This window comes from Dama dama, chromosome 15 (assembly GCF_033118175.1).
Source record: "Dama dama isolate Ldn47 chromosome 15, ASM3311817v1, whole genome shotgun sequence".
Lineage (NCBI taxonomy): Eukaryota > Metazoa > Chordata > Mammalia > Artiodactyla > Cervidae > Dama > Dama dama.
Genome location: NC_083695.1, coordinates 11,781,041 through 11,801,000, shown reverse-complemented (window position 1 = coordinate 11,801,000; position 19,960 = coordinate 11,781,041). Strand labels below are relative to the sequence as shown.

Sequence of the window (19,960 nt, the reverse complement as noted above, 5' to 3'; positions counted from 1 at the left end):
AGTCTACAAACAATAAATGCTGGAGAGGGTGTGGAGAAAAGGGAGCACTCTTGCATTGCTGGTGGGAACAGAAACTGAGACAGCCACTATGGAAGATGGTATGGAGATTCCTTTAAAAGCTAGGAATAAAACTACCATATAACCCAGCAATCCCACTCCTAGGCATATACCCTGAGGAAATCAAAACTGAAAAAGACACATGTACCCCAATGTTCATTGCAGCACTATTTACAACAGCTAGAACATGGGAGCAACCTAGAGGTCCATGGACAGATGAATGGATAAAGAAGCTATGGTACATATATATGATGAAATATTACTCAGCCATAAAAAGGGATGCATTTGATCAGTTCTAATGAGGTGGATGAACCTAGAGCCTATTATACGGAATGAAATAAGTCAGAAAGAGAAATATAAATATCGTATACTGACACATATATATGGAATCTAAAGAGATGGCACTGATGAATTTATTTTCAGGGCAGCAATAGAGAAGGAGACATAGAGAACAGACCTAAGAACATGGAGGGAGGGGAGGATGGAGAAGGGGATGTGTATGGACAGAGTAACATGGAAATTTACATCGCCATATGTAAAATTGACAGTCAATGGGAATTTGCTATATGACTCAGGAAACTCAAACAGGGGCTCTGTGACAGGCTGAAGGGTGAGATAGGGAGGGAGATGGGAGGGAGGCTTGGGAGGGAGGGGACACAGGTGTACCTATGGCTGATTCTTGTTAATGCACGACAGAAAACCACAAAATTCTGTAAAACAATTACCCCTCAATTAAATTTTCTTAATTTAAAAAAAGAAACTGATTTTTAAGAGGGAAAAAAATAATTGCCACTGATTCTTAAAAGTATAACTCTGTTATATATTTTCTCTAATCCTCAAAACCTCACCATAACTCCTCCACAGATGCAAACTATTACATATAGACTGGATGGACAACAAGGTCCTACTCTAAGCCCAGGGATCTACATTCAAAATCCTATGATAAACCATAATGGAAAAGAATATGATAAGAATATATCTATATACTTAACTAAATCACTTTGCTGTATGGCAGAAATTAACACAACATTGTAAATCAACTATACTTCAACAAAATTTTTTAGAATAAAAATAAAAGAGACAAAATAATGGTATCATCAAGAGTCCCATAACTAATAAGCATTTTGATATTAATAACTGCCACTGGTTCTTAAAAGTATAACTGTGCCATATATTCTTCTCAAAACCTCACAGTTGTTGTTCAGTCACTAAGTCAAGTCGGACTCTTGAGACCCCATGGACTTTAGCCCACCAGGCTCCTCTATCCATGGGATTTTCCAGAAAAGAGTACTGGAATAGGTTGCCCTTTCCATCTCCAGGGGATCTTCCCGACCCAGGGACTGAACCTGAGTCTCCAGTGTTCTTGCCTGGAGAATCCCACGGACACAGGAGCCTGGCAGGATAGAGTCCATAGGGTCATAAAGAGTCAGACACAAATAAAGCAACTTAGCACACATGCATACCTACATAGAGTAAAACTTAAAATTTTTTACAATTTTACTCAAAAACGTAGCTCAGCTGTTAAAGAATCCACCTGCAAAACAGGAGACCCCGGTTCGATTCCTGGGTTGAGAAGATACACTGGAAAAGGGATAGGCTATCCACTTCAGTATTCTTGGGCTTCCCTGGAGGCTCAGATGGTAAAGAATCTACCTGCAATGCAGGAGACCTGGGTTCGATCCCCGGGTTGGGAAGATCTCCAAGAGAAGGGAACAGCTATGCACTCCAGTATTCTGACCTGGAGAATTCCATGGACAGAGGAGACTGACAGGCTATAGTCCATGGGGTCACAAAGAGGCAGACACAACTGAGGAAATTTCACTTCAATTCAAGAAAGTTAAAAAAGTTAAAAGTTCATCAATGAATTTGGGCAAGTGTTAGCAATGAAACACTATATATGAATTTAGCTTTTTTATATACTCATCTATATAACCGTGCCACTTACAGAATTTTAAATTTTAAACAAGGAGTAGCATGGCTTTTCTGGCTTATCCATGCAATACTTACTTAACTCTGAGTTTCTGCTCTACCTGGAAAGTTTTTGAGATATTAAGTCAGTGCTTTGCATCTCTGACAATCTGAAATTCCCAGTTTCCCTACAATTCTGTCACACATGGGATCAATAACATTTGCATCTTCCCAAACTGTCTGAATAATTTTACATAACCTTCTCCTCCTTGTAAGTTCAGTATTGCTGTTTTGGAGGCAGGAAAGAATAGTAGCGAGCTGAAGTTTTCCCAGGACTAGCACAAGAAAAAGTGCTTCCCAGGTGGCCTTTTGGTACCTGGTGGTAAAGAACCCACCCATCAATGCAGGAGACATGAATCGCAGGTTCGATCCCTGGGTCAGGAAGATCCCCTGGAGGAGGAAATGGCTACCCACTCCAGTATTCTTGGTCCAGTATCCCATGGTCACAGAAGCCTGGCAGGCTACAACCCATAGCGTTGCAGAGTCGGACGTGACTGAAGCGACTTAGAATGTACGCATCCCAAGACAAGGCAAATTTCTCAGAGAAAACCCACATTCCACGGCCCACCTCCTGCACTAAGGCTTGTGGTGGGAACTAGTACTGGTTGCTGAAGTGGGGCTGGGCATGGAAGGTGGAGGATACAGCTGGGGTCTGAGCCCTCAGGAGCACATGGACATATAAGAAAGACTAGTGAATCCAAAGATACTGAGAGAGAGGAGGCGGCCTCAGGACACAGGGTCCTCAGAGCTAGGGCCTAATGGCAAGGTCAAAGACCCCAGCACTGCACCCTAACTGGGCAGAAGCAGCCACCCCTCAGCAGGGACCACCCAGCACACCCAGGGACCAGGCAGGTGCCAGGCATCTGAGCCCTGCTTAGCCACCAGGGATGCCCTCTCAGCTCCACTTGCTTCCCGGGGAGCTGGAAAGCTTCCTCCTGCACCGAGATGCCCTGGAGGGGAGGACTGGGAGGGGAGACTGAGTACAAAGAAGAGAAGATAGTCCTGAAGACTGACTCTTGGAGTTAATCGAATGCTTGCTCCCACTGAAAGCCCTTCAAGCTTGAGAAGGCTGATGATGCTTCACTGGCTTTTTCACATCCTCCCCAGGCAGCTCCCCCACCAATCTGCATCCAGTCACCAGGAAGAAGGGCCTCCCTGGGGGCTCAGATGGTAAAGAATCTGCCTGCAATGCAGGAGACCTGGGTTTGATTCCTGGGTTGGGAATATCCCTTGGAGGAGGACATGGCAACCCACTCTAGTATTCTGGCCTGGAGAATCCCCAAGGACAGAGGAGCCTGGCGGGCTACAGTCTGTGGGGTCACAGAGAGTCACACATGACTGAGTGACTAAACACAGCACAGCAGAAATAAGGACTCCAGGACAACATGTGGTCAGTTAGAAGATAGCACAACATTTTTTCTGCACATCTGAACAAGGGTGTATAAATTACCATCAAGCTTCTGAAAAAATCTGGTTAAGCAATCATGAAATTGAATCTAAAACTATTATACTAAGTCCCCTACATATTAACCTGCAAGTTGTGAACTTCCAAATATGTAAATGCATATTCACATGTCCAATCACATGTTAGTCCATCTGTCTGGTGTACATTGTCACGTAAGTGCATGCATGTCACATGTGCTTCTGTGTACTTTACTGAACTGTATGGAGTACAGTAATATAGTATCTCTTTCAAGCCCCAGATGTCTGGAAGCCAGTGTAAAAGCAGTGGTGATGTAGCTGGTAGTGCTAAGAAGCAGCAACTGTTGTGCTGCATTACTGTACTTTTCAAACCTAGACAGTGTATCAAAAAGCAGAGACATCACTTTGCTGACAAAGGTCCGTATAGTCAAAGCTATGGTTTTTCCTGTAGTCATGTACGGGAAATTTTCCAGTAGTCATGAGAGCTGGACCATAAGGATGACTGAGTGCCAAAGAATTGATGCTTTTGAACTGTGGTGCTGGCTGATTCTCAAGACTCTTGAGAGTCCCTTGAACTACAAGGAGATCAAACCAGTCAATCCTAAAGGAAATCAATCCTGAATATTCATTGGAAGGACTGATGCTGAAGCTGAAGCTCCAATACTTGGATCACCTGATGCGAAGAGCCAACTCATTGGAAAAGACCCTGATGCTGGGAAAGATTGACGGCAGGAGGGGAAGGGGATGACAGAGGATGAGATGGTTAGATGGCATCACCGACTCAATGAACATGAATTTTGAGCTAACTTGGGGAGATAGAGAAGGACAGGGAAGCCTGGAGTGCTGCAGTCCACGGGGTTGCAAAGAGTAGGACACGACTGAGTGACTGAACAACAATAACTGTACTTTTCAAGATACTACACTGTAAGGTTAAAAATGTTACCCTTATTTTTGTATTTATTTGTTTTCTATGTATTATTTGTGTGGAAAGTATTATAAACTTATTGTAGTATAGTACCGTAGAGCCAATTGCGTTAGTTGGGTACCTAGGCTAACTGTTTCACTGATGAACAAACTGGACTTAACAAACATACTCTCAGAACACAACACATTTGTGTATACGGAACTTACTGTATTTCTTTTTGTAGGCGAGACTCTCTAGAAGAAATCAAAACATGGTCAGGAAGAAGATAAGCAGAGCAGTAAAGAAACGTTACACAAACGTAACAAAATCCCATTTATAGCCCTCTTCTTTCAATCTGCACTTACTGAAATCTACCTTCCTTCAAGGTCTAGCCCAAGTGTCCTTTCTTCTATGGAGCCTTCTCCACAGCCATTCTCCAAAATGCCCTGATAGAATGTGTAGCTGTAAGTTCATGACTGGTTGTATATCTTTCCTCCCACATTCTCTTTGAATTCTTTGCTCCGTGTCTTACAGAGTCTCATTAAAGGTGAAGTAATAAGTGAATGAACATCAGGAAGTTAATCTCTCGGTAAAATAATGAAAAGCGGCATCTTTTAAGTGCTTGATGATCACGTCATTTGTTCCATGAATAAAGTCTCTCTTCAAGATAAGATTCTCTTTCAAAATTTCTGCATGCCTAAATCACAAGGCTATAATAAATTAATAAATATCTAGATACTCTCCAAACCAAGCGAGAAAAAGCCATTGCAATCAAGTGAGGTCTTGTGGAATCTGTGCAACTCGGCAACAAAAGATCAATGTAAATCAATTTCTAACACAATGGAAGAGCAATCAAGACTAATAACCCCATTAGCATCTATGAAAAGGTATTATCTAAATGGCATGTTACCTAAATGGTCTCTTTTCACATTCATCCAGTAGACTACCATGAAGTGATGTAACCACAAACCTCTAACATAAAATTCGGGACAAGACGGGACTAATTCTGTTAGGGAAACCAACCTGGAAACAGGTTTCAGGATCCCTGCTTCTGGAACATTCACAAACGGTGATGCTGGGACTTACCCGTGGGGTTTCTGACTGGGTCCTCCGAGCCACCATCAGTAACAGCTGTTGTTGAAGGGCACTGACTGCAGGATCCCCAGAAGAAGGATCTTGACTCTCAGAAGTCGTGGTACTGGAGGAGCTAATCTGCAAGTCTCTGAGGATGGGCAAAACAAACACTTCCGTTACCCGGAGGTCCTGGAAATCATCTCTTTATTACACCTAAACACAAGGACAGCATGGATCCTTAATGCAGGTTGCAAGTAAGCTTTTTCCACCTTGATGAGCAGTTCCACTTCCATCTCAAAGAATTTTCCAGTTTGTTGCAATCCACAGAGTCAAAGACTTTAGTGTAGTTAATGAAGCAGAAGTAGATGTTTTTCTGGATTTCCTTGCTTTTCTCTATGATCCAACGCATGTTGGCAACTTGGTTTCTGGCTCCTCTGCCTTTTCTCAATCCAGCTTGTGCATCTGGAAGTTCTCGGTTCACGTACTGCTGAAGCCCAGCTTGGAGGATTTTGAGCCTTACCTTACTAGCATGTAAAGTGAGGGCAATTGTACAGTAGTTTGAACATTCTTTGGCATTGCCCTTCTTTGGGATTGGAATGAAAACTGACCTTTTCCAGTCCTGTGGCCACTGCCGGGAAAGACTGAAGGCAAAAGGAGAAGAGGGCAGCAGAGGATGAGGTGGTTAGATAGCATCACCAGCTCAATGGACTTGAGTTTGAGCAAACTCAGTGAAGAACAGGGAAGCCTGGCATGCTACAGTCCATGGGGTTACAAAGAGTTGGACACAACTTAGTAACTGAACAACAATAACAACGAGTGTTCTAAGTTGACAATTGCATTTGCCGTGCTACTTCAGCAAGAAGGGCAGTCATCTTGCACACATTCAAATAACTCAGGTTGTCCAGAGATATAGGGTGCCATGGGATAAGCAGATGGACACTTGGTGTTCTAGAGACAATGATCTCAATTTTCTATATATTTAATGGATGGGGAGGTGGTAGCAAGTCTCTAGCCTCATATTTCGCACAAACAATAAACAGTGACCTGGATCATTCCCAAGACACTGATCAGGAAGAAATAGCAATGATCTAACACCTCTGCTACCTCCTTCACCCCCAACACTGTCCGTACCTCCTCCTGACCTGCCACCTCCACCCAACGCAAAGAGAGTACAAAGCAGAGCAAAGAAATGCCTCAGGTAGTTGTAAAAGAGGACATCACTAAGCTAGCTGTGATCTGTATCTAAAGAACCTTATTGTTGTTAACTACATATAAACTGACAGGACTAAAATTAATAGAACGCTCTAAGTAACTCAAGCTCAGCATTTTCCCTTTAGCTCAGAAAGCAACAACTAGGATATACTCCTTTATCTGCTTTTCTAGCAGGGCACCCATCTTTGAGGAGACAATCAGTTGCCTCACCTACAGCCATTTCTAACAGAATTCCTGCTCATGGAACGCTAGTCTTATTCAATCATCCAAGACTCTGTGCTCCAGGACAGACGAGGTCCCTCCCTGACCCCTGGAGTAAATCCTGAGTACTCCATGCCCATCGTGAGAACTCCATTCACTCTGGCCAGTCCTGGCTTTGGCAGAAGAGTGTAGCACTACTCTAAGAGGCCACCATGGAAGAAAGGGGTGGCGGCCGCAAATAAGGGTGCTCACAGGCAAATTCCTCTACTTCTTTTTCTTTCAGTTTTTAATTTTTTAATTAATTAATTTATTTTTGAAGTATAGTTGATTTACAATGCTGTGTTAATTTCAGGGGTAGAGCAAAGTGATTCAGTTATACAGGGCTTCCCAGGTGACTCAGTGGCAAAGAATCTGCCCACAATGCATGAGACTCGGGTTCAGTCCCTGAGATGGGAAGATCCCCTGGAGAAGGAAATGGCAACCTACTCCTGTGTTCTTACCTGGGAAATCCCATGGACAGAGGAGCCTCAAGGGCTGTAGCCAATGGGTTGCAAAAGAGTCAGACAAGACTTAGCAACTCAACAACAACAACAACAAATATGCATATGTTCTTTTTAGATCTTTTTCCATATAGGTTATTAAAAATTACTGAGTCGAGGTCCCTGTGCTATACAGTCAGTCCTTGTTGTTTATTTTATACATAGTACTGTGTATATGTTAACCCCAAACTCCTAATTTATCCCCACCACAGTTTTCCCCTTTGGCAACCGGAAGTTTGCTTTCTATATCCGTGAATCTGTTTCTGTTTCACAAATAAATCCATTTGTATAATTTTTTTAGATGCCACATATACGTGATATCATATGATATTTTTCTTTCCCTGTCTGACTTACTTCACTCAGTATGATAATCTCTAGGTCCATCCAGGTTGCTACAAATGCCATTATTTTGTTCTTTTTTATGGCTGAGTGGTAATGTTTTCTGATTTCCAGTCTCAGGTTTCAGTACAAAGTCTCTGATAAGTTTTTAGATCTTTCTTTTTCCCAACTCCCTACTACTGTATGCATGATCAGACAAATACTCTCCAGAAACGGTGTTTAAAATATGTCCACTATTCTCACATACACGTGCACAAAGACACAGATTTCTCTACAGTTTTGAAACATGATTTATGATTATTTGCTGACACATTCAATAAAGGCCTCCTTGTAAAGAACCACTTAGGAAATATTATATGTTAACACCAGGGTTTGAGAAATGAGTCATGTGGGATAAGTATATGGATTTTGAAAACTTAAAAATCCTATCTTTCTATGATGTGGATGATTGTTCCATAAACAGTCCTTTTGCTTCCTGTCCATATTGGTGGTGTAAAGTCTGTCACTAATAGAGAAGAAAAGTTGGATGTATAAGAACAATGTTCATTCAAACCTTTGTGCTTTGTGTAGGAACCTCTGAGGACTATACTTCTGTCACCTCATAGCTAAGTACAATAGAATTGGAAAGATCTTGTTAGTACAAATTCAGAGAAACCCAAACTCAGCGAATGCCAAAGCTTCACTAAACCCAAAAGATGAATCTGACTTCACTGTGGGTAATGTAGGTGATGACTATAAAGAGCCAGGGGCAGGATGGAAATGTGAGAAAATCTAGACAGTGTATAGCGCCCTCCATTGCCACCTGACATAAACTACGAACAGACTATTGTGTAAGGTGTTAACAGTTATTTCAGAGCAACCTTCCTTCTGCCAGAAAACATGGTCCAAAAGAAAGTGCTGAAGTTTTTGCATATTACTTAGCATGCTTCTGATGGGAAATAAAAATTACAATCGATAACATTATTTTTCTTGTGAAAGCCATTTAAAAATCCTATGTAAAAATCTAGAGTTTGGTTTTCTTTTCAAAATCTTTTGGATGAGTTCTAGAATTATGCAGAAATAGGGTGGTGCCACCGGTGAAGAATCTACCTGCCAATACAGGATATGCAAGAGCCATGGGTTTGACCCCTGGGTTGGGAAGATCCCTGGGAGGAGGAAATGGCAACCCACTCCAGTATCTTTGCCTAGGAAATCCCATGGACAAGAGGAGTCCATGGGGTCACAAAGAGTTGGACACGACTGAGCAACTAAGCATGCATACCCAGGTTTAAATTATCGCTCTGCTATTTACTATTTGTGACTATAAGTATGTTCTTTTCCTACCTCAAATCCTCACCTATAAATAAGATCCTACTGTATGTACAGCACAAGGAACTACATTCCGTATCCTCTGAAAAACCATAATGGAAAAGAATATGAAAAAGAATGTATATGTATGTATAAGTGAAACACGCTGCTGTGTGGCAGAAACCAACACATCATTATAAATCAGCTATAGTTCAGTAAAATAACTTTTTAAAATCCTCACCTATAAGATAAGGATGATGTTGTCCTCATAGAGATTGTTTTAAGGATTAAAGCAGACTGGGTATGGTGCTTCTCATATGTTAGTCGCTTAATAACCATACCTTTAATAACCTTCTTATTCCCTTCTATTGATGCAAGATCTGACTTTGCACATTCTCATATGAAACAGTAAACTGGCCCCTACGTTTTTCACACAAACAACATACTAATTCTAGTTGTCTTTATGAACAGGAATGAGGGAAGAGTGCCTTGCCCTCAACTCACTCAATCTTTTTCTTTGAGTAAAGATAGATTCAAACAGCATATCAAGCGCCTCTTAATTACCCTCTTTTAAGGAAGTTTAGTATCCTAGGTGAGTCATGATGCTATAAAGAGAGATTCTTTTCTGAGCTTTATGACTGGTGTGTCCTCACCAGAAAACCTGTCTTGTCATGTGTATAAAGATTTCCTATTTTAGTAGATGTGTAATGCTGTTTCCAGGGGTAAAAAGATGTATCTTCTTCATTTGGCATAGTTTTCTGGGGTCCAGAAGTTGAAGTGAACCATGGGCATCAGCTTTTCCACTCAAGAACCAACGAGGCTATGACGTTACAAAAATCACTCAGTGGACAGGACTTTTCCTACCAACCCTCCAAGAATTCCCATCCAACCTTCCTTTTCTTGTATGTCTTCTCAGACTATCTGCTGTCTCTTCCCTTGATCTTAGCTATGGGCTGTTTAGATCTAGAATCATCTAAAAAGTTTCTGTTGGGGAAAGGGATAAATTAGAAGTTTGGGAGTAATACTATATATATAAAATAAATAATCAACAAGGACCTACTGTATAGCACAAGGAATTCTACTCAATATTTTATAATAACCTATATGGGAAAAGAATCTGGAAAATATATAAATAACAACTGAATCATTTCGCTATACACCTAAAACTAACACGCCATTGTAAATCAACTATTCTTCGATTTTTAAAAAATCTCCAAAGAAGTCTCTGTTTCCCTAACTTAAGGCTAGAGACTACCCCCTTATTAATTAATATCATGTTAAAATGCTAAGCTTCAGGAGATATTTCCTCCTCTACAATAGCAATGGAAATGGAAATATTCCAACCCTGTAGTAATTCCACTCTGAACTACAATAGAGCTGTACTTGAACATCTGGTCTTGATTTCCCTGCTCTCTGGTTAACCTCTGGTCAACTAGTTTGGTTCAGAGCTATAGCATAGATGTTGTTGTTGTTTAGTCACTGAGTTGTGTTCAACTCTCTTGTGATCCCATGGACTGTAACCCTCCAAGTTCCTCTGTCCAGGGGATTCTCCAGGCAAGAGTATGGGAGTGGGTTGCCACTTGCTCCTCCAGGGGATCGTGCTGACCCACCCCGGGATCGAACCTGTGTCTCCTGTGTCTCCTGCATTGGTAGGCTGATTCTTTACCACTGAGCCACCTAGGAAGCCCCATGGCATAGATAGACAAATTTAAACTAGATCAAGCTTACACTAATAGCAGAAATAGTGAATAATGGAAATTACAAAAAGAGAAGCCACAGGAGGAAATGAAGATGAACCAGGGGCCAGAATGGTGCACTTTCTTATAGACATAGTTGGGTTTCAAACTCACAGTGACCACATTGTACTATATTGCATTCTCCAGGTTTTCACTCACCCCAGCTTCTGTAAGTAACAAATAATTGAAACACATTTTCCCACCGATGTGGAAAGAAGTCCTTGAAATTCTTCATCTTCCCCACATCTCAAAACTTACAGGCTACCAGCCTGAGGGAGAGGGCCCTCTTTTTCTGCCTGTCCTTCCTTGTTTTACGGGCTTACTTGGGGGCCATGGGAAGAAGTCACCCAGAGGGGCAGCCTGGAGATGAAAGTCACAGTCACATGCTCAAGAAGAGGGATCTTTAAATAAAGAAGCACTGTTTTGGAAACTCTAACCTGTTATTTAGAATTTGAACAGGGATTCTTGTTTTAAAGTCTGCAAACAACTCTTCTTTTATATGACAGCAAAATTCGTCTTTGCATTTGAGAAAAAGAGCACCAGCCTGGGAGCTGGTCTGGGCCTCCAGCACGGGATGAGACTGCCACCATGTGGCAGCCGGGGCTGTGACCACGGAGACAGACTCCTCTGAGCCACAGGGCCTCTTCCCCAGGGTGCAGAGAAAGTGCCTGGGAAGACAGAAGTCTTCCTAGGGTGAACCTCACAAACCCTCCATTGTTAGGACTCTGCGCCAGGATGAAAATTTAATCTATCTAGTGTGTCTACAAAAACAAAATAAGGACTACAGAGAAAGGATCTGATATTAACAACAGCAAAACAAGAGAGAGAGAGGACACAGGAATTGTGGAATAGCAGGAACTTCACAGAGGCAAACCCCTCTGGATGGTCATCTGCTTTTTCCAGATATTTCCACCTCTATGTGACCTTGGAAAAGACCTTGATGGTGGGAAAGATTGAAGGCAGGAGAAGGGGCTGACAAAGGATGAGATGGTTGAATGGCATCACCAACTCAATGGACATGCATTTGAGCAAACTCCGGGAGAAGGTGAAGGATGGGGATGCCTGGAGCACTGCAGTCCGTGGGGTCGCAGAGTTGGGCATGACTTAGCAACTGAACAAATGTGATCAAAGGCACCAAGAACCCCCATGCCAGCAGTTTTCAAAGTAACTCAGTAACACATAACTCTATCATGCAGACCAACAGAGTGAAGCAACTATGTACATATCTTGAATATCTATCACTGGAGTTAACATTTTCAACTCATGCCTGAGGGGAACACAAAACTAGGCATATCTAATATTGGGTGAATTCACAACATGCTACATTTTGCACACCTAGTTGACTAACATCCATGCCCCACATTCTGGCTGAGTTAATGCAAACCAGGGATCACTACTTCTTCTGACTAATATAAAGAAGAGAATCCTAAAGAGGTGTTCTGTTTTGTTTTGTTTTTACAACTTTCTGCCTGCTTGCCTTCTTTGGAATCCAGGTACCTAAGCACGATGGCTTTAAAAGGCTTTCCTGAGAGTTGATCCCAGTAAGTAAGGGAGGCTTTACTGAGACCAGGGTCAGAGAGGCTAATAATAATAATGTTCAACAAAAAAGTAAGAACTCTGAGAAGACAATAAAGATTAAGTGCACTTCAATCCATCTTTGGAATGTAGTACCTAATGGGTTTAAAGGTTTAGAGTAGCTTTCAAAAGCAAGTCTAATGTATAAGCATAACAATATCTGTTTCAATGTGTACCACTGCATGCCTGTGAGTCGCTCGGTCATACTTGACTCTTTGCGACCCCATGGTTTGCAGCCCTCCAGGCTTCTCTGTCCATGGGATTCTCCAGGCAAGAATACCGCAGTGGGTTGCCATTTCCTTCTCCAAATATGTACTACAATGATTCATCAATAAATAGAAACTCAAAATAAGTGAATCCAGATAAATATAAATAGATGATTACTAATGTAATCTACTCTACTTTTTTTTTAATAGAAACAAGTTGAGATACAAAAATCCCTGATAAAGATCCTATAAACTGATTTGCTCCAGATGAGTTTACCATTCAGTAGACCAAGCCTACTTTATGAGTAATAGATTCTCAAAATGAATGTAAACACTATGTCTTTCCATAACATTTCACTGGAGAGCAGATGATATGCATTTTGTATGCATTTTAAAAAATTTTGTTTACATTTGCATGAGATTGCTTTTGACATTAAAAAAGGTTTTATAATACTAAAGCATGGTTATATATCATTTACAGAAGAAAGCTCTTCTATGTTACTTGCAAGAATTCACAGATGAAAGAAAGGTAAATCTTTGCTGAACAAAGAACAGAAACTATCAAGTTTTCATTGCAAGACATACAGAGGAAATAATAGAAGTCCACTTTGCAGTGAACCCTTTGGATACAAAACCACACTTCAACTTTTATGCAGCTTCACCTTCAATTTCCTAGGCAGAGAGCCTATTTCAACTTCGATTTTCTAGGCAGATGAGCTCATAGGAGAGTCTGAGCTGGTGAATCAGTCCCGTGTCCTGGGTAATAAATTTATCCTCTGAAATTTTTTTTTTACATAGCAATTCTGAATTCCGCTATTCAAGCCATTGTCCCTTATTCTAGTTTCTGAGACAAGCAGGACTACATGAGATAATGTTACCAAAGGTACTGGCTTTCTGGACAGTTATTGTACAACCGGAAAATAATGCTTATGTTTCTCTGGCAGTTAATGAGAAATGTATTGGTTCCCACAATGACGGAGGGACCAAGGAGGGAAATTTGTTTCCTCCTCTGGTTTCCCCCAGGAATCCCCAGAGAGACATGGAAGTTACACGGCAAACAATTCCCTATTCATTCTTGGGAGTCGGGGATATAAAACTGTCACATGGCAACTAGGCTTAACAATGGTGAAGAGGAATGGCTTTCTGGCCAATAATAAGAATCAGGGGTTTAATGGCCTAGTTGGAGGCGATCCCAGCCACTGAGGTCGCCTTAAAGGGAAAAGGCTGCTTTTCTAATATCTTCCATGGCTGAAGGGCTTAGAAACAGCCCCCACTAGGAATCCTTCCAAGTTCAAAATCAAAGTTTATGTTTACTCTGGTAGGAGAACTCTAAATGTAATAGCATTAAAAGCCAGGCATAAAATAGCAAAGTACCTTCTCTAAAACTGCCAAAGAGGCCAGAAAGCTGGAACACAACAGGTTGACAGAATACAAGGTACTTAACCACCTTAAAAACCTCATAAAGTGACTCATAAAAATGCAAGAGGGAAGACTTTCCTCAGCCTGAAGTCCGGCTCTGTTGCTACATAAAGTCATGGTGAACCTCAACCACCGTCCTACTGCTTCTGTTTGGAGACCATTTAACAACAGCTCACATTGCCCAGTGTCCCTGGAAAGAAGTACTGTACTAAGCACTGCATATGGTTCTTGTTCAGTTGCTCAGCTGTGTCTGACTCCTTCTGGCCCCGTGGACTGCCAGCACGCCAGACACGCCACTATCTCCCAGAGTTTGTTCAAACTTATGCCCTTTGAATTGGTGCTGTCATACAACCATCTTGTCCTCTGCCACCCCCTTCTCCTCCTGCCCTCAATCTTTCCCTGCATCAGGGTCTTTTCCAACGAGTTGGCTGTTCTCATCAGGTGGCCAAAGTGTTGGAGCTTCAGCTATGATACTTAGCTTTTGAAGCCACCCACTGAATTCATTCCTAGTATTATTTCCATTTATGGATTAGAAAGCTGATGCTTAAAATGATCAAGTAAGCTGCTCAGTGTCAAACCCAAAGTTACTCTTTGTGCAGGAATGGGAATCTGAGTCAGTCCAAGATGAAAGCTCAAGTTCAAGCTGCAGACACAACCCCTCTGATGTCAGGGAAGTGTGGCTTTCCTTCAGGAAATGTCAGCTTTCCATCACTGTCATCTCTCATATGGACAAAGAAAATCATTTCCGTTGAGTGGAATAGTGTCCACTAGAAAATCAAATTTGAGACTCAACCTCAATTTTTACAGAGAAGGGTTAAAAAAGTCATTTCGCAGGGGTTTTCCCCCTCCATTTTCCCACTTATGAAAGGAGAAGAGGAAGAGCATGTGCTCTAAAACCCAAGCTTGGGAGGAGCCAAGATGGCGGAGGAACAGGACAGGGAGACCACTCTCTCCCCTACAAATTCATCCAAAGAACAATTGAACACAGAGCAAACTTCACAAAACAACTTCTGATCGCTAGCTGAGGTCATCAGGCACCCAGAAAAGCAGCCCATTGTCTTTGAAAGGAGGTAGGACAAAATATAAAAGATAAAAAGAGAGACAAAAGAGCTAAGGACAGAGATCCGTCCCGGGAAGGGAGTCTTAACAGAGGAAGTTTCCAAATACCAAGAAACCCTCGCAGTGGTGAGTCTGGAGGAAGTTTTTGAATCTCAGAGGGCAACCTGACTGGGAAGGGAAGAATAAATAAAACCCACAGATTATGTGCCTAAAAGCAACTCCCAGCAGAAAAGTACCCCAGACGCCCGCATCCGCCACCAGCAAGTGGGGGCGGAATAGAGAGAAGCGGGCGGCACTGCTTAGGGTAAGGACCGGGCCTGAGTGCCCTGAGGACAATTGGAGGGAGCTTTTGTGAGTTACCAACTTAAACTGTGGTATAGCAAGAGAGAGAGAAAAATTAACCGGCCCGAACACACTGCGGCCGTTCGCAGAACAAATGGTCCGAGCAAGTCCAGAGAAGAACTCGCAGGCTGCGGACCGGCCCAGCCCCGCCGGAGGCAGGAGGCAGGGGGGAGGGGATGGGGGCAGGCTCGGCCCCAAGGACCGCATCCCCTACCGCACTGCAAACAAGCCCCCAGTTTCTAGCCAAAGACCTCCTGAGATTCTGGATGGTCGACATCTGCCGGGAGGGTCGCCGCGAGACACAGGGCGCAGGCACCCGACCGGCACGGGCGGAAACTGAGACTGGGACCACGGAAGGGAGTGGGCGCACCGCACCCGGGGAGACTGCGCCCGTCAAGCTCCTGGCTGCCTGAGCCGCCCGGATGGGGAAGGCACAAAAAGCAGGCGCAGCTTTTTGTTCCGCGCTTTTGTGGAACACCCGAGGGCTGGAACCGCACACAGCACAGGGCACGCTCCATACAGAGCAGCCGGGAGCCTGAGCAGCGCAGACGGGGAAAGCAGCGCCAGCCCCTCCCGGCAGTGCCAGCCCCGCCCCGCAGAGCGACGGAACTAGCTACCTGAACAAGAGTCCACCTCCGCCCGCCTGTGTCAGGGCGGAAATGAGGCTCTGAAGAGACCGGCAAACAGAAGCCAAATAAACAAAGGGAACCGCTTCAGAAGGGACTGGTGCAACAGATTAAAATCCCCGTAGAAAACACGGACTACACGGGAAGTGCCCTATAGATATCGAGCAGTGTAAGCTGGAACGAGGAGCTATCTGAAACTGAGCCGAACCCACACTGACCGCAACAGCTCCAGAGAAATTCCTAGATATATTTTTACTTTTATTTTTTTAATTAAAATTTTTTCTTTTTCTTTTTTCTCTTTTCTCTTTTATTTTCTTTTAAAATTCCCGATTACTCCCCCATTACTCCTTAACTTTCATTTTCATAGGTTTTTACGATTTTTTTAATTAGGAAAAAAATTTTTTCCTTGTTTTTTTTTTTCCTTTTTCTCTTCTTTTTTCTATTTTTCTTTTTCTCTTATTTCCTTTTAAAGTCCTCTATTACTCCTCTACTACTCCTTAATTTTCATTTTCATTACACTATAACCTTGCAAAAAAAAAAAAAGAGAGAGAGAGAATCCCTATTTTTAAACCGAACTTCATATATATTTTAAAATTTTTTTGGGTTTTGGTTTTTGTTTTTAATATTGTATTTTTAAGAGTCTAACCGCTACTCTAGATTTTTAATCTTTGTTTCTCAGTATATGATATAAATTGTGGACATTTAAGAATCCAATATTCAGTTCCCATTTCTATTCAGGAGTGTGTTGATTACTCTCTCCCAATCTTGACTCTCCATTTTCTACCTCAGAACACCTCTATTTCCTCCTTTCCCCTTCTTTTCCCAATCCAATTCTGTGAATCTCTGTGGGTGTCTGGGCTACGGAGAACACTCTGGGAACAGACAGCTGCGTAGATCTGTCTCTCTCCTCTTGAGTCCCCCTTTTTCTCCTCCTGCTCATCGCTCTCCCTCCTCCCACTCCTCTTCTTCATGTAACTCTGTGAACCTCTCTGGGTGTCCCTCACAGGGGAGAATCGTTTCGCCATTAACCTAGAAGTTTTATTGTCAGTGCTGTATAGTTGGAGAAGTCTTGAGACTACTGGAAGAATAAAACTGAAATCCAGAGGCAGGAGACTTAAGCCCAAAACCTGAGAACACCAGAAAACGCCTGACTACATGGAACATTAAGTTATAAGAGACCGTCCAAAAGCCTCCATACTACACTGAAACCAACCACCACCCAAGAGCCAATAAGTTTTAGAGCAAGACATACCACGCAAATTCTCCAGTAACGCAGGAACATAGCCCTGAACGTCAACATACAGGCTGCCCAAGGTCACACCTAACACATAGACCCATCTTAAAACTCATTACTGGGCACTCCACTGCTCTCCAAAGAGAAGAAATCTAGTTCCACGCACAAGAACACCGACACAAGCTTCCCTAACCAGGAAACCTTGACAAGCCAATCGTCCATCCCCACCCACTGGGTTAATCCTCCACAATAAAAAGGAACCACAGACCTCCAGAATACAGAAAGCCCACTCCAGATACAGCAATCTAAACAAGATGAAAAGGCAGAGAAATACCCAACAGGTAAAGGAACATGAAAAATGCCCACCAAGTCAAACAAAAGAGGAAGAGATAGGGAATCTACCTGAAAAAGAATTTAGAATAATGATAATAAAAATGATCCAAAATCTTGAAAACAAAATGGAGTTACAGATAAATAGCCTGGAGACAAAGATTGAGCAGATGCAAGAAATGTTTAATAAAGACCTAGAAGAAATAAAAAAGAGTCAATTAAAAATGAATAATGCAATAAATGAGATCAAAAACACTCTGGAGGGAACCAAGAGTAGAATAATGGAGACAGAAGATAGGATAAGTGAGGTAGAAGATAAAATGGTGGAAATAAATGAAGCAGAGAGGAAAAAAGAAAAAAGGATCAAAAGAAATGAGGACAACCTCAGGGACCTCTGGGACAATGTGAAACGCCCCAACATTCGAATCATAGGAGTTCCAGAAGAAGAAGACAAAAAGAAAGGCCATGAGAAAATACTCGAGGAGATAATAGCTGAAAACTTCCCTAAAATGGGGAAGGAAATAGCCACCCAAGTCCAAGAAACCCAGAGAGTCCCAAACAGGATAAATCCAAGGTGAAACACCCCAAGACACATATTAATCAAATTAACAAACATCAAACACAAAGAACAAATATTACAAGCAGCAAGGGAGAAACAACAAATAACACACAAAGGGATTCCCATAAGGATAACAGCTGATCTATCAATAGAAACCCTCCAGGCCAGAAGGGAATGGCAGGACATACTTAAAGTAATGAAAAAGAATAACCTACAACCTAGATTACTGTACCCAGCAAGGATCTCATTCAGATATGAAGGAGAATTCAAAAGCTTTACAGACAAGCAAAAGCTGAGAGAATTCAGCACCACCAAATCAGCTCTTCAACAAACGCTAAAGGATCTTCTCTAGACAGGAAATGCAGAAAGGTTGTATAAATGTGAACCCAAAACAACAAAGTAAATGGCAACGGGACCACACCTATCAATAATTACCTTAAATGTAAATGGGTTGAATGCCCCAACCAAAAGACAAAGACTGGCTGAATGGATACAAAAACAAGACCCCTATATATGCTGTCTACAAGAGACCCACCTCAAAACAAGAGACACATACAGACTAAAAGTGAAGGGCTGGAAAAAAATATTTCACACAAACGGAGAACAAAAGAAAGCAGGAGTCGCAATACTCTTATCAGATAAAATAGACTTTCAAATAAAGGATGTGAAAAGAGACAAAGAAGGACACTACATAATGATCAAAGGATCAATCCAAGAAGAAGATATAACAATTATAAATATATATGCACCCAACATAGGAGCACTGCAATATGTACGGCAAACGCTAACGAGTATGAAAGAGGAAATTAATAGTAACACAATAATAGTGGGAGACTTTAATACCCCACTCACAACTATGGATAGATCAACTAAACAGAAAATTAACAAGGAAACACAAACCTTAAATGACACAATGGACCAGCTAGACCTAATTGATATCTATAGGACATTTCACCCCAAAACAATCAACTTCACCTTTTTCTCAAGTGCACATGGAACCTTCTCCAGAATAGATTACATCCTGGGCCATAAATCTAGTCTTGGAAAATTCAAAAAAACTGAAATCATTCCAGTCATCTTTTCTGACCACAGTGCAGTAAGATTAGATCTCAATTACAGGAACAAAATTGTTAAAAATTCAAACATATGGAGGCTAAATAACATGCTTCTGAATAACCAACAAATCATAGAAGAAATCAAAAAAGAAATCAAAATATGCATAGAAATGAATGACAATGAAAACACAACAACCCAAAACCTATGGGACACTGTAAAAGCAGTGCTAAGGGGAACGTTCATAGCATTACAGGCTTACCTCAAGAAACAAGAAAAAAGTCAAATAAATAACCTAACTCTACACCTAAAGCAATTAGAGAAGGAAGAAATGAAGAACCCCAGGGTTAGTAGAAGGAAAGAAATCTTAAAAATTAGGGCAGAAATAAATGCAAAAGAAACTAAAGAGACCATAGCAAAAATCAACAAAGCTAAAAGCTGGTTTTTTGAAAAAATAAACAAAATTGACAAACCATTAACAAGACTCATTAAGAAACAAAGAGAGAAGAACCAAATTGACAAAATTAGAAATGAAAATGGAGAGATCACAACAGACAACACTGAAATACAAAGGATCATAAGAGACTACTGCCAGCAGCTCTATGCCAATAAAATGGACAACTTGGAAGAAATGGACAAATTCTTAGAAAAGTATAACTTTCCAAAACTGAACCAGGAAGAAATAGAAGATCTTAAGAGACCCATCACAAGCAAGGAAATCGAAACTGTAATCAGAAATCTTCCAGCAAACAAAAGCCCAGGACCAGATGGCTTCACAGCTGAATTCTACCAAAAATTTAGAGAAGAACTAACACCTA

At 41.7% G+C, this 19,960-nt stretch overlaps 1 protein-coding gene across 1 annotated transcript in view; it reads right to left on the bottom strand.

The window, feature by feature from the left end:
* Positions 1-19,960, bottom strand: part of PCNX2 (pecanex 2) — a 300,345-nt gene that overhangs the window by 228,968 nt on the left and 51,417 nt on the right. Inside the window, exon 9 of the mRNA XM_061162994.1 lies at positions 5,438-5,573. Within this exon, the coding sequence (XP_061018977.1) occupies positions 5,438-5,573 (136 nt within the window). The remainder of the gene's footprint in view (positions 1-5,437; positions 5,574-19,960) is intronic.